Here is a 22,250-nt window from a genome sequence, read left to right as displayed (position 1 = left end):
CCCAGAGATGCTGTGGAGTCTCCTCCAGAGAGCTTCCAACCCTCCCTGGCCATTGTGACCCTGGGCAAGCTGCTGTGGGTGCCCTGCTTGAGCAGGGGGTTGGACTGGATGATCCCCAGCAGTGTCTTCCAACCCTCACCATGCTGGGAGTCTGTGACCAGAGCTTCTGTCACATCTCTCTACCCCAGCAGCTTTCCCTGTCTCCACCCCACCCCCTGCCCCTCACCTCCTGGAGCTGAACGCTTGGCTGTCCGCATAGGATGGGATCCTGTGGCTGGGAGCCGGCACGTGGCGGTCCATGTAGTCTGGCATGGGGTGCTGGGCCTCATACACACCAAGAGAGCTCTCAGCTGAGCTGAAGTTAGACCTGCAAAGAATGAGAGTGGCCACACAGCCACTGTTTTTCTGTGCCCAGCTCACACAGGTGGTGACAATTTGCCAAGGCTGGACCGTGCCCCTTTCTACTGCAGCAAGGAACACTTGGGACACCCTGCCCTTCAGAGGGCCTCAGGTCAGGGGCAGGGCAGAGGCCTGCACTGCTTCTCCTCACCCACACCAGCTGAATTCCCAGCACAGCAACATGCTGCAAGGTTCAGCAGCTGTCCAAGGTAATTTTGAACTGAAATGAGATACGGACAGCCACACTTGAGTGTGCCTGCAATGGTGTGGCCAGCAGGACCAGGGCAGGGACTGTAGTTGGGGCCACACCTCAAATCCTGAGGTCACTTTTGGGCCCCTCACTCCAAGAAAGACATTGAGGGGCAGGTCCAGAGAAGGGCAACTAAGTTGGGGAAGGGTCTGGAGAACCAGGAGAAGGGTCTGGAGAACCAGGAGAAGGGTCTGGAGAACTTGTGAGGAGCAGCTGAGGGAACTGGGGTTGTTTACCCTGGAGAAAAGGAGGCTGAGGGGAAACCACAGCCCCAAGAAAAGAGGTTGGAGCCAGGTGGGGGTTGATTTCTTCCAAGGAACAAGTGATAGGACAAGAGGAAATGGCCACAAGTTGCCCAAGGGGAAGTTTAGGTTGGACATGAGGAACAATTTCTTCCCCTTGAGGGTTGTCAAGGGCTGGCCCAGGCTGCCCAGGGCAGTGCTGGAGTCCCCACCCCTGGAGGGGTTTCAAAGCCATGGAGATGTGGTGCTGAGGGCCATGGTTGAGTGGTGCCCTGGCAGTGCTGGGCTCATGGTTGGACTCTGTGATCTTTAAGGTCTCTTCCAACCCAAATCATTCCACGATTCTATCCCAAATGCAGTATCCCCTTTGTCAGCACCATTTGCTTGGTGCACACTGGCCACATTCACCTATGCCCAGGATCTTAAGGAATGGCAGAAGATGAGGATTTGGCAGACTTTGATGGGGAGAACCAAAGGAATCACCTCTCTGTACCTGGTTGCCACTGAGCTGGACTCATTTTGCCTCCAGTCTGCTGTGCTCTCCTGGTGACTCTCTGGGGCAGGGTGAGTTTGTTCTTCACAAGCTGGAGTGATCCTGTTTGGGGAGGAAAAAGCCTGTCAGCAGCATAAGCACTTGTGTCTAAACCTGTCCACTGTGGTGTGAAAGTGCTGGCACATCATGAGGATGTTTGGTTTAGGATTTGCTAGACAAGAAATGAGCAACATGGAGAAGACAAGGTGGGGTAGAAGGCAGTGGCAGAGCCATGTTTGGTCTCCTGGCTCCATACCTTTCCTGGGATGGGTCAGATTCATTTGCAGGCTGAGTCTCTGGAGCAGTAGTGATGCTTTCTCTAGGTAGAGAGCTGGACCTGCCAAGACACAAGACCATTGTAGTCTGTAGACATGCCACTGAACATAGAGCTACCCTAAGATGTAGGCACAACCCCTGGTGACCCTCCTGCCACCAGAAAAGGACAACATCCCTGCACAGGTCTGTGCCACACAATCCAAAGAGATGGGGGAAAAAAACCCCAGAAGAAAACCCCAGGGCTCTTCAAAAACAAGGCTGAAAGGAAAAGGAAGCTCCTGAGGGGCATCAGTTACCTGCTCACCCTTTCCAAGCCTGACATCTTAACTCTGGTCATTGAGTTATGACCGTGATGGGTTATCCAGCAGCTCCACCTTACATCTCAGACTACTAAGAGCATGACCTGGCCTCATTTGGTACCATCTCAGAAGGTTCCATAGATCACCCCACTGCAGAGCCCCACCCTGGGTTCACACCTGCCCATATTAACCTAAGGCAAAGTTTGTTCAGTCTCTGCTTCCAAACTGAAGGTCTAAGCAGCAGCTCCTAACAGTCCCACTGGCCAGTGGTTGATGCCTCCAGCTACTGATGATGGTTTCTCCCAGCCTTTCATATTAAACCAGGGTAAAAGGTTGACTCAGTAGAAGCAGCACTAGAAACAGGGTCAGAAAAAGGGCCTGGGAGAAGATTTGATCAGCAGATGGATGTGGGAAGGAATTAACCCTCATTCTCCAGGAAAAGGCACAAGGGTAAGGATCTGATTCCTTACCTACTCATGCTGAGGTCATACTCAGAATGTTCCTTCAGCCTGGGAGGCTCTGGGTGGACATCATGGTCAGAAGAGTCTTGGCCCTTCTCACTGTGGTTCTTTGAGTCCAAAACCCTGAAATAAAGATCCATGCTTAAGGCAGTGGTGGGAAGTCATCAATAAACCCAGAGAGGAGCCATCAGGTAAGGAGCAGGAAACACTGTTTGGAAGCAGAACTGGGGGGAATCACATCTGCAAATCCCATTTCAGCTTGCAGGGTCACAGCTGAAGACCTTTCATCTGAAATTATCATAGAACCACAGAATGGGTTGGGTTGGAAGGGACCTTAAAGATCATCTAGTTCCAACCCCCTGCCAGAGGCCCCATCCAACCTGGTTTTGAACATCCTCAGGCTTGGAGGCTCCACACCTTCTCTGGGCAACCTCTTCCAGTGCCTCCCTACCCTCATGAAGAAGTATTTCTTCCTACTGTCTCCTCTCAATGAAGCTCCTTCCACTCTGAAGCCATCTCCCTTCATCCTGTCACTCCATGCCACTCTAAGAAATCCCTCTCCTGTCACAGAAGATATGAGGCCCAGGAGAAAGCACTTGAGTCACAATTCCTTGGGCTGACAGATGCTTCTACCACCTCAGGACACATCAGGGATGATTTTGCACAGCTCATAAATGCTCAGGTTGCACTTGATGAGATCTGTGGGCAGCAGAAGCTACTGCTGATGCCAAAGGAGCTACAGCACAGCTGAAGCTGTCTCCTGGACTTACAGAGCGAATCTGTCTCATCCAGATGGCTTTTCCCATGGGTGCAGGTGGGATCACCTGCTGTACAGTGCTGTCAGAACATCCTCACTGCTGGGTGCAAAGCAGAGGAGCTGCTCTGTGCCATCAGCTGCATTTGGAGTAGAATCAAACATGGAGAGTTATGAAGTAAGCAGATCCTGTGGGTGAGTCCTGACCACTTACCCTTCATGGACCAGTTCTGGTTTGTAGCCAGCAGAAGTCCCTGTGCTCTCATGGCCCTTTTCTCTGGGAGTGTTTCCCTCTTTGAAATCTTGGGAAGACCTGGCAAAGGAAGAGAAACCCACTTGTGGCTGCCAGGCACAAACCCCTGGAGCTCATTGGCCATTGGAATGTGCTGCCCAGGGAGGTGGTGGAGTCACCATCCCTGGAGGTGTTTAGGAAGGGACTGGGTGAGGCACTTGGTGCCATGGTTTAGTTGGTTAGATGGTGTTGGGTGACAGGTTGGACTTGATGATCTCAAAGGTCTTTTCCAACCTGGTTAATTATATCCTATCCTATCCTATCCTATTCAGTGCTCACTGAGAAGAAAGCAAGCCACAGGGCTTTGGTAGAGGACATTCCATGGGCTGCTACCAGCACTGGCTTCAGCATGGCCCAAAGCACTGCTGGGAATTCAACTGATGGGCCAAGCAGCCACATTTTCACACCATTGAGCTCTTTGGAACACCAGACCAAGCCCTGCTCTCTCCAGACAAACTTGCTGTTTCCTGGCGTGGAAGTTGTTCTGCAAGGGGGTTGAACTCTTCATTGGAGCCATAGCTCACATTAGGATGTGGACACCAGGACAGGCATCACATCTGGGACAAGGTCTGGGAGTACCTTTGAGATTTGATTTGGAGTGTTCCTCTCTGCTCCTAGTATTCAAAGAATCATGGAATCATGAAGGTTTGAGAAGACCCTTAAGGTCATCGAGTCCAACCATCAGCCCAACACCACCATAACCACCAAACCATGTCCCAGAGTGCCATGTCCAAATGTTTTTGACCACTTCCAAGCATGGTGACTCCACCACCTCCCTGGGCAGCCTGTTCCAATGCCTGACCACTCTTGCAGGAAAGAAACTGTTCCTTGTGTCCAGTGTGAACCTCCCCTGGTGCAGATTAAGGCCATTTCCTCTCATCCTGCCCCTAGTTACTTGGGAGAAGAGACCAACCCCCACCTGGCTCCAACCTGCTTGCAGGGAGTTGTGGAGTGCCAGAAGGTCTTTCCTCAGCCTCCTTTTCTCCAGGCAGAACAACCCCAGCTCCCTCAGCTGCTCCTCACCAGCCCTGGTCTCCAGACTCTTCACCAGCTGCGTTGCCCTTCTCTGGACCTGCTTCAGCCTCCTGATGTTTCCCTCACACTCCTGAAGGGATTTTGTGGCCAGACTCACTCATTCAGTGCACCCAGTGATGCCACTCATCCCTCAGAGTCACAGAATGGTTTAGGCTGGATAAGCTCAAGTCCAATCCTTAACCCAGCACTGCCAGGCCACCACTAAACCATGTCCTTTATCACCACATCTTCACAGCTTTGCAACCCCTCAAGGGCTGGGAGCTCCACCACTGCCACGGGCAACAAGCACTTCTGTTTAGGCTCATCAGGACAGTTCAGAGCTGCTCAGACAGATGGCCCTCACTATGCTGCTCTTCTTGTGCCTGAAGTTTCCTGATCCATCAGAACATCCAAGGCTTTCAGCAATGAGATGAGGACAGCTAACAAGGGAGCAGCAGCCCAGGTCCTTACATTGTTTCATTCCAGTAGGGCTTGGGGTATGGTGGGACCCCAGGACTCGTGTATCTGCTCTCCTGGCTGCTGCTTCTCTCCTCATAGCCCAGGACAGACCTGAACAGCAAAGACAGACCTGTTACACCTTCAACAACCAGCACAGGAACCAGTGCTCCAGTGATAGCTGGCTGCTCACCAGGCAAGGCTTGTGTCAACCACTGCCCCTCAGTGTCCCACCCCAGCATTCCTCTCTAGGGACCATCTTTAGCCCTCAGATGCATTTTGAGGCATCTCAGCCACCCCTTTGCCCCCTTTCTGCCACCTCACTGCAGCAATTCATTGTCAGTGAAGAAGAAGGTGGTGACTGAACCCCACCAAGCACAGGAGCACTAAGAGTTGAGTAAAAGCTGGAGTGTTTGGTCCATACCAAAGGTGGAGAAGACAACCAAACCTCTTGTTCTATTTGACAAGCTGTGCTTTAACCCTCAGCAGAGCTGCCTTCCTAGGGAGAGCAGCTGTCAACAGCAGCCCTTTCCCATGCCTGCCCACCCAGGCTTCCCCTCATGCTCAGTTTCACTCATCCACCCCCTACATTCACCCCAATTTTACCTTCTGAAGGAATATTCTGTGTTCTCTAGGTGCAGATTGGTGCTCCCAGTAGGAGGAGGAGGAGGAGGGGCATCAGGCTGCAAGCTTGACCTGCCAAAGAGAGGAAGGAATCTGCATCTCAGCCTCTTGCCAAAGGCCTCAAAGGGAGCTTCTGGGAAATGACAATGAGCTTCAGCTGAGACCAGGAAACATGAAGTGGTTTCCTCAGGGAGCTGATTCTCCTCCAGAAAAAAGACATTCTCACTCTCTCTAGTCAAAAAGAAAAGGGGCTGCAAGTGGAACTAATGTGGTTCCTTGGCCTCAGCTCCCAAGTCTTGGCTGGAGCCACAACTCCTCTGGCCTGCCAGAGGATCAGCCACACCATGAAGAACTTTGGGGAAGGTGCTCCCCAGCAGCAGCTCTAGGTCTTGGGTTTTGCCCTTATCCTCCTGGGTGCCTTGTGATCCTCCTCACCTCAGCTGGAAGGGTTGAAGGCAATTTTCTCACCTTGAGGTCTTGGAGTCAAGTCCCATAATAATGGAGTAAAGCAGGTGAAGAAAGCAGGTGTAGGGACATTGAGGGGGGGGGGGGGGGGGTGTCAGCAGCAGCAGCTCTTCTCTGACTCCAGAATCACAGACTTGTTTCACTTGGAAAAGACCTTTTAGATCATCCAGTCCAACCATTCTCTAACTCTCCCAAGGCTAGGGCTGTCCCTTCTCTCAGGTAACTAGGGATAGCACAAGAGGAAATGGCCTCAAGTTGCCCCAGGGGAGGTTCACTTTGGGCATTAGAAGAAACTTCTTCACTGGAAGGCTTCTCAAAGCCTGGAACAGGCTGCCCAGGGAGGTGGTTGAATGCCTGGAGGCGTTTCAGAGAGGCAGAGCTGTGGTGCTGAGGCACATGGTTTAGCCCCAGCCTTGGCAGAGTTAGGGAATGGTTGGACTCGATGATCTTAAAGGTTCTTTCCCCCCCCCAAAACCACCCTCTGATTCTAATCCAACCAACTCCCATTAGTTCAAGAAGAGAAGCTGAAAGATCTTGGTCCATGCTGAGCTGGTGGATGAGGTGCACCTCATCTTTGTAAGTGCTGCTCCCAGAGCAGAGTTGTTTAGGCAGTGCTAGCTCAGGGCAAGGCCCCTCCAGGCTAAACTTGAGGAGGAAATGTGAACTTCACACTTACTTTGGTGGGTGAAATCCATTGCTGGCTGCTGTGTGCTCAGGATGACTGCAAAGGAGAGACAACAACTTTAGAAGCACCTTTGGTTTGGGTCATGCTCTACAACTATCTTCTTGTCTCTAGAGAGAGGAGGGACCCCTAAAACACCCCAGAGGCATTCCTCAGTCCATTCCTGCAGGGGAAAAGGCAGAACACTTTGGGGAATCTCAGAGGAGATGATGTTCAGTGGAGCATTTAGTAACTCTGAACATCATCAACACATGACAGATGCCAGCAGCATGAAGCCATCTGGAAAGTGGAGCCAGGGCTGTTCCCAGAACAGTGGGGTGTCCTCCAGCAGCACAGGCCCCTCCATCTGCATGCACAGAGGGGAAGGGACAGCCCTGACTCCTCTGGCTTGTCCTGGGGAGCTTCAGAAATGGGGAACTTCAGGGTCTGGATCCACAAAACATTTCTGCTTTCTTGTTTCCAGGCTGTGTGCAGGTTCCTCATGAGCCAGCAATGTGCCCTCTTGGCCAAGAAGGCCAGTGATCTCCTGGGGTGTATGAAGAAGCCTGTGGCTTCTTGACCACAGGCCACCCCTTCAGACCTCCTGCAGGGTGCACAGGACCAGAATCAGCATTAACAGAAGCCATCAGCAACCAATCTTCAACACATCCTTTGTAGGTGGAAGAAGCTCCCCAAAGAATGGTGGTGGGAAGGCAACTGGAGTGGTACAAATAAACCCCATGGAATCAACTCTTTAAGGACTGAGCCAGGGAGGAGAATCCTTGAGGGAGGTGGAGGAAGGGCAGAGCAAATGGACACCTTGCAGCTTAGCCAGCAGATGAGGCTCTTGGAGTGCAGCCCAGGAGCAGGGAGATCCCATCTGTTGGAGACCACCAGCAGCTCCAGACAATTCCTGAGCAAGCCCAACCTTACACCTTCTGTTCAGCAGCACAGACCAGATTTCCCCAGCTCCTTACCCATCCCTATGCTGTGACACCACCTCAGAGGAGGGTTTCCCATCAGGGGCCCGCCTGTTCTCACCATTTCTGCAAAGAGAACAGCAGGAGAGATGAGGTCAGGGGATGAGGGAACACAATGTGAGGCACAGGAGCTCTAGAGCAAGGTGCTTGCTGGGAGCATGGCCCAGTGTGGGGGCTGGATGGGAGGGACAGCCTGAGCAGGTCAGGAGATGGAAATGTCTGCAATGTTTGGGCTCATAATAAAGAGCTGGGTAATGACCAAGCTGTGGCAAGCCCACAGCTCCCATCTGGGTCCAGCTCCTCTCATTTTGCTTCTGCTTTGTGAAGTTCTTGTGAGGATCCTGTCCCTCTGCTCTGCTCTGCTCAGGGGAGATCTCACCTGCAGGGCTGGGGCCAGCTCTGGGGTCCCAAGACAAGAGGGACCTGGAGCTGACAGAGAGGGTCCAGAGGAGGCCATGAAGATGATCAGAGGTTTCAGAACCTCTCCTGTGGGGACAGGCTGGGAGAGTTGGGGCTGTTCAGCCTGAAGAAGAGAAGGCTCCAGGGAGACCTCAGAGCTGCATTTCAATATCTGGAGGGGACCTCCAGGCAGGCTGGGGAGGGACTGTTCAGAGGGGCTGTGGGGATAGGGTGTGGGACAATGGCTGGAAACTGGAGCAGGGCAGATTTAGGTTGGACATCAGGAAGAAGCTCTGCACATTGAGGTTGGGGAAACCCTGCAAGAGGTTGCCCAGGGATGTGGCTCCATCCCTGGAGATGTTCGGGGTCAGACCTGATGCGGCCACCCACTAGAGCAGTTTGCTCTTTGCTGTCCCTTAGGATGATGCAGGAGTAAGAGCCCTACCTGATTTTAGTAGAAATGGAGATTGTCTCTGTGGTTTCAGTAAAGGATGTGATGGTTTGACTCTTACTGCCTGTGTCAGGGCTGCAAGAGAAGAGAGAGAAAAGAAATGTCACTCATGGCTGAAGAAACCAACTCCTCACTGCAGCTGACCAAAACCTTCCTGCACTGAGGTGGCCTCTGGGTGGAAAGCAGACTGGACAGCAGACATCAATGTTTGCATTTACAAAGGTGTCTCATCAGAAGCACTTTTTAAACTAAACCACACTGATCCTGCCAACAGCAGCCAAAGACTGCAAACAGCAGCAGGAGGGTCAGCTGCCCAAGGGCTGTGGCAAAAACATTGCAGCCTTTTTGTAACCCAGAGTCAGGAATCAGAGACAAAGCTGAGAGCCAGTGAGAATGCTCCCACTGCACTTCCCTGCTGAGGAGGAGTTCAGTGTTTGGGTTTTTCCCTTTCAAGCTTTGAGCACTGCTAGCAGGATGCTGTCACAGCATGGTGGGGTTGGAAGGGACCTCTGGAGATCACCCAGTCCAAACCCCCTGCTCAGGCAGGGGCAGCCACAGCAGCTTGCCCAGGATCACAATGGCCAGCTGGGGTTGGAAGCTCTCCAGAGAAGGAGACTCCACAACCCCTCTGGGCAGCCTGCTCCAGGGCTCCAGCACACCAAAGAGGTTTCTCCTCCTCTTCAGGTGGAACCTCCTGGGGTCCAGTTTGTGCCCATTGCCTCTTGCTCTGTTGCTGGGCACCACTGAGAAGAGTCTGGCCCCATCCTCTTGCCCCTCACTCTGTATCTCTTGCTGAGGATTGATCAGATCCCCTCTGAGGCTGCTCTTCTCCAGGCTCACCAGCCCCAGGGCTCTCAGCCTTTCCTCCTCACAGAGATGCTCCAGGCCCCTCAGCATCTCTGGAGCCTCTGCTGGACTCTCTCCAGTAGTTCCCTGTCTCTCTTGAACTGGAGAGCCTAGAACTGGACACAGTACTCCAGATGTGGCCTCCCTAGGGCAGAGTAGAGTGGGGAGGAGAATCTCCCTTGACCTGATAGCAGTTGCCTGCTTCCAAGAGAGGTCTCCTGTGCACACAGGTGACAAATCTGCTTCATTTCACCTCCAGAGAGGTGCCCACAGCAGTCTCTAAGCTCCAGCTGCCAAAGATCTGCTGGCTGTGATACACCACTTACCTGGAAGGAGACACTGCTGCTGGCTTTTGCTCATTCCAGGAGGAGCCAGAGGAGGTTTTTCTCAGCCCATTAGTACTGGGAAAGATAATAATACACACAAATTAGAAAAGCCCTACAACCAACCATCCAAAACCATAACCAAGCATGAAGGACAGAAGACTTTTCAGGTGCCTTCTCCTTAGGAAGGGACACATCCTGCTTTCTGGCCCACACCTTTTGGGTCAGGGAAGCCAAGCTCTGCTGTGCAAAGGCTCACACTCCCTCTTCCCTTTGGCACTGAAGTGACCAATTTCTGCCCCAACAGTGCCTTTAGGAACTGCTTTGCCCTATTTCCCACAGCTGGGGCTGTTTCTACTCCCAGTGTCTTGGGTTTGCACTGAAAACCAGTTCCTCAAAGGCATGGTTTGATGCTCAGTGAGGTGACATATCTGATGTCACCACCTACATGTGTGTGGTATGTCAGCAAAGGAGGGGAACTGCTCCTCAGTCCTGCCTCAAAGCAGCACCACAGAATTGTCAGCAAAACTCCTGAGGCAGCTCCTTCATCCTGAAAATGAAGCCTCTGGGGCTGGGGGGCCCCTGTGGTTGGCCTCCCTGCTGGCTCTGCTAAGGAGCAGAGTGGCAGAGAAGCTAATAAATGGTGCTGCCTGGCACCATGCCCCCCTCGGAGCAGGAGCAGGAGCTGAATCCCAAATGAACCTGCTTGAAAAGGGAGAAAGATTCTCCCAGCTAGGGGAAACATTTGCATTTCACAGAATGCCAGCATGGTGGGGGTTGGAAGGGACCTCTGGAGATCAGCCAGTCTGACCCCCCCTGCTCCAGCAGGGGCAGCCACAGCAGCTTGCCCAGGATCACAATGGCCAGCTGGGGTTGGGAGCTCTCCAGAGAAGGAGACTCCACAGCCTCTCTGGGCAGCCTGCTGCAGGGGCCCTTCCCTGGGGAGCCAGGAGTGACTGGGAGCACAATCAGGAGAGGGGCTCTGTGGCTCCTCCATGCAACTCATGGTGGAGCTGGGCTGCAGCTAATCACAGTTTGTCACCCCCCAGGGCTGTCCTTCAGGTTCTCTCTGACTCTGCCCTGTCCCCACACCTGCCCATGTCACTTTTTATTCTGGATCTTTCCCTTTTAGCAAGAAAGGGGTGATCAGGATTCCCTGAGAAGCCTCCCTGCAGGCCAGCTTGAAGAGGGTCTTAAGCAGCCTGGTGCAGCAGAAGGTGGCCCTGCCCATGGCAGGGGTGTTGGAACCGAATGATCTTCAAGGTCCCTTCCAACCCAAACCATTGTGTGATTCTATGATTCTCTGCTGAGGAGCCTCCATCTCCCTTTGTGTTCAGAGAGCTGCTCCCTTGCAGGTAAATACAACTGTCTGCAGAGAGGACAGGTGAGTGTGCCCTGAGCCCTAGGATAAGGATAGGATAAGGATAGGATAAGGATAGGATAGACCAGACCAGGTTGGAAAAGACCTTCAAGATCATGAAGTCCAACCTATCACCCAACACCATCTAATCAACTAAACCATGGCACCAAGTGCCTCATCCAGGCTCTTCCTAAACACCTCCAGGGATGGTGACTCCACCACCTCCCTGGGCAGCACATTCCAAAGGCCAATCTCTCTGTCTGGGAAGAACTTCTTCCTAACCTCCAGCCTAAACCTCCCCTGGCCAGCCACCACACTGCTCCAGGAGGGGGTTAATACCTGCTGTCATCTGATGGTAAGCTGCATGATCCAGACACAGTTGAACTTCTCCTCTGCTGGCTTTCCTCTTCTTCTACCTCAATCCTTTCAGAAGACAAAAGGAGAGACAAAGTCACAATCCAGGAGCTCTGGCTGGATTTGGCCTCAGGCTCCCACTTTGGGATCATCAGCAAACAGCTCTCCAACACAGTGGGCACTCAAAGAGTGATACAACCCAGAGCATCCTACCTAAGGGAGATGTCCCTTAAAGTGTCCCTCCTCATCTAGAGATGTCCTGCCCCAGCATCCAAGAGCCACCCTGGTAGAGAACCTAGACACACACCCCCAGCAGCACCTCCTGAGGGTCAGTGACCTACCTCTTGGCAACCAAAGGTGGAAATTCTTGTGTTGGGCTGCTGTGAAGGAAACACAAATGCAATGGTGAGAAGTTTGTAGGGACAGACACCTTGGGCAGGGGCAGGGAGGCTCTGACCCATCCTTGACCCACATGGTGCAAGGCTCTAAGGGTTACGCCACCTGGGCAGAGCTGGCAGTGACCACACTCTGGTGTGGTGAAACCTGAGCAGATGACAGAGCAGGGGAGATGAAAATAGGAGGAGCAGCTTCTTAGGACATGTTGACCTGAAGAAGCTTCCCCAAAAGGCCTTTTTTAATTGGCCCTTCCTCAGGGCTGCTCTTCCTGGGCATAAACCTGACTCCATTCCATGGATGCTCAGAGGAACTCACAGCTGGAGCAAACCACAACATCCCTGCACATCCCACCCAAGCTCTTCTCTTGCTCTGGGCACAGCAAAGTGCTCCTGCAGCATCCCCTCCCTGCCTCCTCCTGCACCAGCAACCTCCTGGTGCCTCACTGTGTCAGCCTGAGTGCTGTCAGGAGAAGAAGGATAGACAGTGGCCTGCAGTGGTCCCTATCATGGCTCCTGGGAGACTGGAGACCTTGGGAATTGACTTTATTTTCCCTCCCATGAAAGGTGGACATCAAAGCCTTGGACACCAGGGGCTCCTACCCATCCTTCACACATCCACATGTGACTCTTGGGTTCTTTTTCCCCACAGAGCTGTTTTGCAACTGCACAGTCAGGATCTGAAGATGAGCCAATGGGTGCCCAGGTGGCCAAGAGGGCCACCAGCATCCTGGCCTGGATCAGCAATGGTGTGACCAGCAGGGCCAGGGCAGGGATTGTCTGTCTGGACTGGGCACTGGAGAGGCCACACCTTGAGTACTGCCTTCAGTTTTGGGCCCCTCACTCCAGGAAGGACATTGAGGGGCTGAAGCATGTCCAGAGAAGAGCAAAGAAGTTGGTGGATGGTCTGGAGCACAGGGCTGGTGAGGAGCAGCTGAGGGACCTGGGGTTGTTTAGCCTGGAGAGAAGGAAGCTGAGGGGAGACCTTCTGGCTCTCTACAACTCCCTGCAAGGAGGTTGGAGCCAGGTGGGGTTGGTCTCTTCTCCCAAGGAACAAGGGATAGGACAAGAGGAAACAGCCTCAAGTTGCCCCAGGGGAGGTTTAGGTTGGACATAACAATCCTTCAAGGGGAAGAAATTGTTCCTCAAGTCCTGTCCCAGGCTGCCCAGGGCAGTGTGGAGTCCCCATCCCTGGTGGGGGTCATTCAGAGTCCTGGAGAGGTGGTGCTGAGGGCCATGGTTTGGGGGTGACCTGGCAGTGCTGGCTGATGGTTGGACTCCATGATCTGGTTCTGTGATTCTTGTGAACCCAGCTGCTGTTCAAGCACACTGCCCACACAAACTGGCCCAAAAAGCTGATCCATGCTGGGTGCAGCTCAGACTTGCTCTGGTTTCCCCTTGCAGAAAACTGAAGGACAGAGACCTGAGTCTGAAAACTGACCTTTGCTTGCAGGACTCAAGGACTTTGGGACCATCTCCTCCTTAACTGAGTGAGATGAGAGTTCAGAAGACTTCCCAAGCCCCTTGGAGGACCTTCCCAGAACCCAATCTAAAACCTGTAGATACTCTCAGCATGCCTAGAGAGCTGACAGCTGCATCTTCTCCACCCATTGCTCAGGCACCCAGGACCTTCAAAGGGTCTTGGGTCCACCAGCCTTGTAAGACCACTTGCAGAAGCCTCTTCCCTGTCTTCTGCCCCTCTCTTGCAGGCTGAAGACTCACCCATTGCTCTTCTTGGCTGCTGAGAGGACATAGGCACGTTCCCTGCTGGCAGTGCTCCTCAGGACACTGTTAGCTGCCTCTGTCCTGGAAAGGAGAGAGGGAAGGGGTCACATTCTGCTCATGTTCTTAGAGGTAAAAGAAGAACAACCCAGCAGAGGTTTCTTCTCACCCTAAGAGAGCTCCTGTGCTCTGGGGAGAGTGGTTTGGGTCAGAAGAGACCTCAAACACCATCTAGTTCCAACCTTCCTGCCATGGGCAGGGACACCTTCCACTAGCACAGGTTGCTCAAGGCCCCATCCAGCCTGGCCTTGCCTCTAGGGAGGGGGCATCCATGACCCCCCTGGGCAGCCTGTGCCCCAGTCTCACCAGAAGCAGCTCTGCCACACAGACAAAACACATTCTACTGCTGGTAGAACCAGAGATCCATTTGGATCTGGAGTCACATGATGAGGGGCTCCAGGCTTGGAGATGGACATACAGGCTGTGGGAGGGGGCTCCTCCCTTCACTGCCAGCCCATTTGTATGTCTCTCTGTGTCTCCTGACACAGCTGAGGGATTCCACAACCCATCTCCAGCTGCCAGATTAATTGGGGGATGCTGTCAGGCTGAATCACATCAGGCTGCTAATTATATTGTGCTGGGAACGTGGTGGCCTGGGGGCATGGAGGTACTCTGGGGAGAAAGATCTGCTGCTTAGGGTTCTCCTGCAATCAGCCCTAATGACCCATCATCAAAGTGACCTCTAATGACCAGGAAAGTCCACTTCTCACTGCCCCTGCAGGCAGGAGGTGGTTGCCTGGAGGCCATACCTCTTCTTGTGTTCATCTGGAGTGAAGGGCACGTCCTCCTCATCCAAGTCCACTGATTTTTGCTTGACATTATATGGAGCTCTGGAAGAGAAAGGGAAGGGACAGCTGAAGTCAGGAGATGGCCTCTGAAGTCTGTGGGAGAAGCAGCATGACCAAAGCCCAAACCAGAACCACAGAATCATTGAGGTTGGAAAAGCCCTCTGAGATCCTCAAGTCCAACCCCACCACCCCCATGGCCATTAAACCATGTCCCCAGGTGCCATGCCTACACATGAACAGCTCCAGGGATGGGGACTCCACCACCTTCCTGGGCAGCCTGTCCCAATGCCTGACCACCCTTGCAGGAAAGAAATTGCTCCTAACATCCAATCTAAACCTCCTCTGGTGTAACATGAGACCATTTGCTCTTGTTCTCTCACTGGAGGACTCCAGTCAGGAACCAATTCCCCTTGTCTAGTGGGTGGCTAGTGGTAGAGGAGGTTGTAGAAGATGACAATCCACCAGGCTGGCAGGAATTAGCCTATACATTTCCACTGAATTTATTTCAGGGCTGAAGTCAGTCTGTGGAAATGTGGAAAAGGGTTCAACCCCTCCAACTCTTGCACACCAGTGTGGAAGACACTTGTCCTCTTCGTGTCCATGTCCTCAGAGAGCTTTGTTTTCATTGCACCAGGGGCAGCTTCATCAAAACTGCTCAGATCCACTTCAGAGAACCACAGAATGGTTGGGGTTGGAAGGCACCTTGAAGATCATCCAGTTCCAACCCCCCTGCCATGGGACAGCAGGGACACCTCCCACTAGATTATGTTGCCTGGAGGGTTTTGAAGGTCTCCAGAGGAGACTCCACAACCTCTCTGGGCAGCCTGCTCCAGGGGCTCCATCACCCTTACACCAAAGAATTTTCTCCTCCTGCTCAGAAGGAACCTCCTGGGTTCCAGTTTGTGCCCATTGCCCCTTGCCTGTTCACTGGGCACCACTGAGAAGAGCCTGGCCCCATCCTCTTGGCCCCCCTCCAGGCTCTTTAGCTCTTGCTGAGCATTGATCAGACCCCCTCTCTGGCTGCTCTTCTCCATGCTGACCATGTCCTGCTGAGCACCCAGTGCTGCTCCCTTGGCACACTCACAGTTTCTTGTAGTCCTCAGTGGTCATCCTGTAGCCAGAAGATGACCGTCCCACGCCGGGTCCCTTTGTGGCAGTGCTGCAGAGGACACAAATCACAGCTCTCAGGTGACCCTGCTGAGCTCTCCCCACCACCACCCTCTCCCCTAGGTGAGCTCATGATGGGGGAGCAGAGCCTGACCCCAAAGATCCACCTCAAGGCAGCCAAGGCAGTGGTGAAGTCCCCATCCCTGGAGGGCTTTCAAAGCCCTGGAGATGTGGTGCTGAGGGCCATGGTTTAGTGGTGCCCTGGCAGTGCTGGGGTAAGGGTTGGATTCCACAGTCAGGGGGATCCTTCCCAACCCAAATGATTCCATGATTCTACAGATTACAGCTTTGTAAGGATTCCTTGTGAGCTGTCCTCCACTCACAACTCTTTGCCCAGTTAAACCCAAACCCAGGAGCACCTTCTCAGCCCACCACCATCTCCTGCTCTGAGGAGGAAAGCAGGGAGGCAGTGATGCCTTGTCTTTTCCCTGTGTCTGCTGAGTGGAGCAACCACCTCTCCCAAGCATCTAGTAAGGCTTTAGTGGAGCTGAGTGGAAAGCCACCAGCACTGGCTAGAAGATGAGTAGAAGCCCAATCAATGACTTAAAAGCTCCTTCATGAGGCAGAGGAAGACACACAGCTACCTTTTCTGTGCTCCATTGGAAGAGGAAGAGCCTGGTCCAGAAGAAGTCTTGTCAATGGTTTTGGTGAACACCCCTCTGGGGAGAAGAGGAACAGGTGGAACTTGTTATTTTGGCAGGACAGAGCTGGGAACTAAAATGAAGAGACTTGCAGCCCCTCTTTGGCCAAGCAGTGTCTGTGTCCTGCCAGGAGGAAGATGCTGGCTCAGGACACTAAGACTCAGGTGATCCCTCCTTGGATGAGTCATCCTGAGGCAAGTCCCAGCTTTCTGGGCAACCTCTTGACACTGGAACAAGAGGTTGAGGATGCTCCTTCCTTGGAAGTGTTCAAGGCCAGGTTGGATAGGTCCTTGAGCAATCTGTCTCTACTGGGAGTGACCCTGCCCATGGCAGGGGGGTTGGAACCAGATGATCTTTAACCTTCCAACCCAAACCATTCTGTGATTCCTTCTCCCTGGCCTTAGACAAGAGATAAAAATCAGGTCCCACACAAGCTGGGGTGTGGTGTGGCAGGGCTTGCCAAGCTGGCATCAGAGTCTCCATGGGCTGCAGCCCACCTGTCAGAGGAAGCTGAAGCACACAAGGCCCATCACTGGTGCTGTGCTGATCACAGGGATGGAGGAACATCGTCACAGCTTGTGTGCGATCATCATCTCATGCAGAGGAGATCTGAGTTCCTGTTGTCACCATCACAGCTCCTGTGACACAGGACACTCAGGGCTGTTTCCTCACCAGGGTACCCCCTGAGCACCTCAGTGTTCCTAACCAACAGGACAACCCAACAAAGAGCAACATCTTCCATCCTCGTTGCTCCTGACCCACTTCTGCTTCCCCTGCAACCTGAGTAAGTGCCACTCTCCACCAACCTGATGAGGTAACCAGACTGAGGCTTGGAGGCAGGAGACCTGTGCAAAGGACAGACATGAGTCAACAAAAAGCAGGAGGAAATGCTTCAGATGTCACAAATGTCCCCTGTTTTTCCTGTGCTGCAAAAGGAGGCAGGAAACCATTCCAGATGCAACAAGAAGTGACCCAAGCTGGCACAAAGGTGGAGAAGAATCAAGAAACTGGTCATGGGAGAGGGCAAAGCTCTCCCAGCAACAGCCCTGCAGCCAGCCAAGAGCTCTCACACAGGACCCAGCCCTCCCCAAGAGTTTTGGATTTTAGGACACTGGTCCTACAAGCTCCTGGCTCCCTGAAGAGCCCTCACGCTCTGGCCCTGAAGCTAATTCTGCTCCCACAAAGGGCTTGGCTTGCTCTGAGCAGCACAGGAGCTGGTGTGCAGCTGGGATCATGGGCATGAAGGCATCTAATCACCTGTATTGAAGGCATCAACCCATTCATTCATCCAGCTGGGCTTTGCAGCAGCTAAGCCACACTCTGTGTGAGGTGACAGCTCATAAGAAGACATCACACTGAACACTCCAGGCTCTCCTCAAGGTGCCAGCAGGGAGTGGGGATGGGGAGGTGAAAGACCAGTGAAAGCATGCATTGACCCCAGGAGCTAAGAGAGAAGGGAAGGAACAGAGTGTGTGCCCAGAATTACCTGTTGCTCTGGGGAGCAGGGGGTTTGGAGGCTGGGGATCCTCCACCAGCCCGTCCAGCCCTGGGCAGAGACAAAACACAATGACCTCATCAACTCCTGACCTGCTGAGCGTGGCAGGGATGCTTTCAGAGGGGTGCTGAGAGGAGACCCAACTTGGGCTTGGGTTTGCTTCTAACCAAAGAGAAGCTGGTGCAGATTGTGGTGTTCCCTGGCACAGGGGTGGCTGTTCTATCACTTCCACTCCCTCCCATCAAGGGCTGCCCCTTCCTTTGTCACTCTGAAGATGGACAAACACCGTCTGGCTTCAAAAAACCACCTTTGAGTTTCTCCTGACACTGCAAGTCTGCCTGTGCTGCTGGATTCCCAGATCCCCAAAAGGCCATTTTCCAGAGCTTCTGCCACTGGTAGTGACATCTCCTGGCATTATGGGGACCCCATAACATGCCAGCACCACATGTGCTGCTTCTGCTGGCTGGAGAGCTAGGGGCTGAGGGGAGGAGGAGGAGGAGGAAAAGGAGAAGGAGAAGAAGGGGGGAGGAGGAGGAAAAGGAGAAGGAGAAGAAAGGGAGGAGGAGGAGGAAAAGGAGAAGGAGAAGAAGGGGAGGAGGAGGAGGAAAAGGAGAAGGAGAAGAAGGGGAGGAGGAGGAGGAAAAGGAGAAGGAGAAGAAGAAGGGGGGAGGAGGAGGAAAAGGAGAAGGAGAAGAAGAAGGGGGGAGGAGGAGGAAAAGGAGAAGGAGAAGAAGAAGGGGGGAGGAGGAGGAGGAAAAGGAGAAGGAGAAGAAGAGGGGAGGAGGAGGAGGAAAAGGAGAAGGAGAAGAAGAGGGGAGGAGGAGGAGGAAAAGGAGAAGGAGAAAAAGAGGGGAGGAGGAGGAGGAAAAGGAGAAGGAGAAGGAGAGGGGAGGAGGAGGAGGAAAAGGAGAAGGAGAAGGAGAGGGGAGGAGGAGGAGGAGAGCATTCGCTGGTGGCCACACTTACCGCGGGCTGCTCTTCTCATCCTCCGAGTCGGAGTTGTGGTGCTGGATCCAGCTCTTATCTCCTTTCAGGGTGGTGCGAACCTTCATCTGCTTGATGATCCTCCTGCGGTCTTCATCCGTGGGTGCAATGACACCTCCTAGGGGAGGGAGAGGGGAAGGAAGGAGAGAGGCTGCTGAGAAAGGGCAAGAACTCAGTGTCAGCAAGGGGAAACCTCAGAGAGCAGAAGCACGGGTCTCCTGTCAGCCAGAGGTTCAACCGCTGAAGGTGTGGCAACACTTCTGATGAGAGATGGAAGCAAGCTGGCATCTAAACTTCAGGATCAGCCTACCCTGGTGCCTCACCTCCTCTATAGAGCTTCAGACAGATTTTTCCTCCCCTGCCAGAGGATTATTTGACATTAAGGAGTCATCTTCAGGAAGACCCAAGCTGTCCAGTGGGTGCCCTAAGCACATACTGACAAAGCAGTGACTTCCCTCCAGCACTTCCCAGCACTCCCACTTGGTTTGTGGGAGAGAAGCATGGAGCTGAGTCAAGAGCTGGGGGTTAGAGGCAAGCCATGAATGCAAACACCCAGCTGCCAGCTTTCTCTGGTAGCCTGGAAAAAGAGGCCACCCTAGAGCTGGAGGAAATAATCTCAGAATCCCATCATAGTGGGGGTTGGGAGGGCCCTCTGGAGATCATCCAGTCCAACCCCCTGCTCAAGCAGGCAGCCACAGCAGCTTGCCCAGGATCACAATGGCCAGCTGGGGTTGGAAGCTCTCCATAGAGGGAGACTCCACAACCTCTCTGGACAGCCTGCTCCAGGCCTCCAGCACCCTCACACTGAAGAAGTTCCTCCTCCTGTTCAGATGGATCCTCCTGGGTTCCAGTTTGTGCCCATTGCCTTTTGTCCTGTCCCTGGGCACCACTGAGAGGAGCCTGGCCCCATCCTCTTACCCCCACAGGACCTTCAGCTCTTGCTGAGCATTGCTCATATCCCCTCTCAGGCTGCTCTTCCCCAGGCTAAAGAGCAGAGACACAGAAGCCATCCTGGTCAGCTGCTGTGTTTTCAGTAGGTTCTTTAAAGGCAGAGAACTTTTAAGGAGGATCTTGAAAAGAGTTTGGAAGTTTGGGGTTATTAGTGTTCTGCTCAGAATCTCAGCTCATGCAGTTAGAGCCTAACACAGTGTTTTGGAGCTGCAGGTTGTAGCAGGTCCCAGGCAAGGAAGAGGTTTCCTCTGCCCATGGACACACTGCACTGGGAGAGCTGAACAGAGATGCTGCAGCAGTTACAACTGAGCAGAGAAGGCAGAGGAAAGCCATGACAGTGGAGAGATCCCCCACTGGAATTACCTTTACTGACACCCAGGGACATCATGGTTCTCAGAAGCTCCTTCCTCTTCAGCTACTGCTTGAAGACAACAAAGTCCTGGAAGAAATGAGCAAAGCAGATGAGCAGTTGGCCTATAAAGAACTTTGAAGTGCTGTGGGAGGAAGAACATCACAACAGCATCCCAGCCACAGAAGCTGGGGGATGGGGAGACTGTGGCATCTGCACCAGGGCTGGGATTTCTCCCCATGCCAGGGACTTTCAACATCAAGGACAGGAAAAATCAGGTCATGCAATCATGGTTTGAGGTGGAAGGTCATCTAATCATATCCCCCTGAAGCAAGCAGGGACATCTTCCACTTCAGCCTTCCATCCTCCACTTTGAGGCTGCTCAAAGCACCATCCAAGGCAGCCTTCCACTCTTCTAGGGAAGGGACATCCAAGACCTTTCTGGACAAGGTGTCTCACCACCCTCAAATTGGAGAATGTCTTCCTTACATCTAATCTCTACCCTCTTTCAGGTGAAAACCATCACCCCTTGCCCCACCACAACATGGGTGTGTTCTCCACACCAGTAAGCCTTCAGACTGGCCACAGAGGATGTGTCCTTCCAGATGTGAGAAGGAAGTGGTGGAGGAGACCTTAGCCAAGGTGCCCAGACCCACTGAGGTGGGATGGACCTTCTGGAGTCTCTAGGCCTCAGAGAATCCCAGCATGGTTGGGGTTGTAAGTGACCTCTGGAGATCATCCAGTCCAACTTCCCTGCTAAGGCAGGGGCAGCCACAGCAGCTTGCCCAGCATCACAATGTTCAGGGGAGTTTGGATTCTCTCCAGAGAAGGAGGCTCCACAACTTCTCTGGGCAGCCTGCTCCAGGGCTCCAGCACCTTCAAGCAGCTGAGGCTGCTTAGCAGAACCTTGGGATTTTGGTCCAGTGGGAGCAGAGGAGAAGGGCTCTTGACACAGTCCAGCTGGCAGAGGTGCCTGTTACAACCTCAAGATACAGCAGAGAGAACATTTCATTGCCTGGCTCAGAGGCAAGACTTTGTTCTTTCTTCTGATGGTAGCTGGGTCCCTCCTTCAAAGGACCACAGCAGAGCAGCGAGGAGAAACTCCTGGAAGCAACTCCAAGGCAGTAACCTCAGAGATGTTCTGAGATGAGGACAAGCCCTCGCTTCAGAGCAGAAGATCAAGACCAGCTTCCAGCTCTTCCCACCCTCCATTCTTTCCTCACCAAAACTATCTGCTGAGCCTGGATTCTTCAGTGACTCTGATGTTCATGAATAAACCACCTGAGCTTCTCTGGGAGGCTGTGAGTCTAAACTTAGCTGGCTGTTATCTGCCGGTGGGCCTGTCCCCGCGGTGCCGCTGCGGAGCCACACGCCCGTGGGGCACGCCGAGCTCTGATCTCATCACACGGCTTCGTGGCACACCTGTCCCTTCAAGGCTTCTCTCAGCCCAAGATCTACCTCATCCACCTTGCACTGTGAGGGAGAACGAGCCCTCAGCTCTTACCCCAAGGCTCCCTCTCACCAACATGCCAAACAGCAATTGCAACATGAGCAGACAGCCCACCTCTGCTCGGACCCTTCCCAAACCTCCTTCCCACCCACACTCCATTGGCCCTGCTCTGCAGAGAGGAGTGGAAACAGCAGAGTTGTCTTCCAGAGCTGTGGAAAGCCTCCAAAGGATGGGGTAAAAGTGTGGCCAGCAGGTTAAGGGAGGTTCTCCTTCCCCTTCTGCTCTGCCATAGTGAGCCCACACCTGGAGTCCTGGGTCCTGCTCTGGGCTCCCCAGTTCAAGAGAGACAGGGAACTACTGGAGAGAGTCCAGTGGAGGCTCTGAAGATGCTGAGGGGCATGGAGCATCTCTGTCAGGAGCAAAGGCTGAGAACCCTAGGGCTGCTCAGCCTGGGGAAGAGCAGCCCCAGAGGGGATCTGAGCAATGCTCAGCAAGAGCTAAAGGACCTGTGGGGGGCAAGAGGATGGGGCCAGGCTCTTGTCACTGGTGCCTTGTGACAGGACAAGGGGCAATAGGACAAACTGGAACCCAGCAGGTTCCATCAGAACAGAAGGAGAAACTTGCTTGCTGTGAGGGTGCTGGAGCCCTGGAGCAGGCTGCCCAGAGAGGTTGTGGAGTCTCCCTCTATGGAGAGCTTCCAACCCCAGCTGGCCATTGTGATCCTGGGCAAGCTGCTGTGGGTGCCCCTGCTTGAGCAGTGGGGTTGGACTGGATGATCTCCAGAAGGTCTCTTCCAATCCCCACCATGCTGAG

At 53.4% G+C, this 22,250-nt stretch overlaps 1 protein-coding gene across 1 annotated transcript in view; it reads right to left on the bottom strand.

Moving 5' to 3' along the window:
- Nucleotides 1–20,026, bottom strand: part of ZNF185 (zinc finger protein 185 with LIM domain) — a 29,674-nt gene extending 9,648 nt beyond the window's left edge. The window contains exons 1-21 of the mRNA XM_054169812.1: nucleotides 20,002–20,026; nucleotides 18,670–18,805; nucleotides 17,695–17,754; nucleotides 17,015–17,053; nucleotides 16,152–16,226; nucleotides 15,485–15,559; nucleotides 14,362–14,442; nucleotides 13,553–13,636; nucleotides 11,780–11,818; nucleotides 11,424–11,507; nucleotides 9,728–9,802; nucleotides 8,550–8,630; nucleotides 7,703–7,771; nucleotides 6,741–6,785; nucleotides 5,582–5,671; nucleotides 4,991–5,089; nucleotides 3,428–3,526; nucleotides 2,469–2,582; nucleotides 1,680–1,760; nucleotides 1,385–1,486; nucleotides 227–367 (exon numbers count right to left, since the gene is read on the bottom strand). Coding sequence (XP_054025787.1) covers nucleotides 227–367; nucleotides 1,385–1,486; nucleotides 1,680–1,760; nucleotides 2,469–2,582; nucleotides 3,428–3,526; nucleotides 4,991–5,089; nucleotides 5,582–5,671; nucleotides 6,741–6,785; nucleotides 7,703–7,771; nucleotides 8,550–8,630; nucleotides 9,728–9,802; nucleotides 11,424–11,507; nucleotides 11,780–11,818; nucleotides 13,553–13,636; nucleotides 14,362–14,442; nucleotides 15,485–15,559; nucleotides 16,152–16,226; nucleotides 17,015–17,053; nucleotides 17,695–17,754; nucleotides 18,670–18,805; nucleotides 20,002–20,026 — 1,694 coding nt within the window. The remainder of the gene's footprint in view (nucleotides 1–226; nucleotides 368–1,384; nucleotides 1,487–1,679; nucleotides 1,761–2,468; nucleotides 2,583–3,427; nucleotides 3,527–4,990; nucleotides 5,090–5,581; nucleotides 5,672–6,740; nucleotides 6,786–7,702; nucleotides 7,772–8,549; nucleotides 8,631–9,727; nucleotides 9,803–11,423; nucleotides 11,508–11,779; nucleotides 11,819–13,552; nucleotides 13,637–14,361; nucleotides 14,443–15,484; nucleotides 15,560–16,151; nucleotides 16,227–17,014; nucleotides 17,054–17,694; nucleotides 17,755–18,669; nucleotides 18,806–20,001) is intronic.
- Nucleotides 20,027–22,250: the final 2,224 nt, after the last annotated feature.

This window comes from Dryobates pubescens, chromosome 18 (genome assembly GCF_014839835.1).
Source record: "Dryobates pubescens isolate bDryPub1 chromosome 18, bDryPub1.pri, whole genome shotgun sequence".
In the NCBI taxonomy this organism is placed as follows: domain Eukaryota; kingdom Metazoa; phylum Chordata; class Aves; order Piciformes; family Picidae; genus Dryobates; species Dryobates pubescens.
Note: the sequence above shows the minus strand (reverse complement) of the source record. Positions and strands in the feature narration are given on the sequence as shown.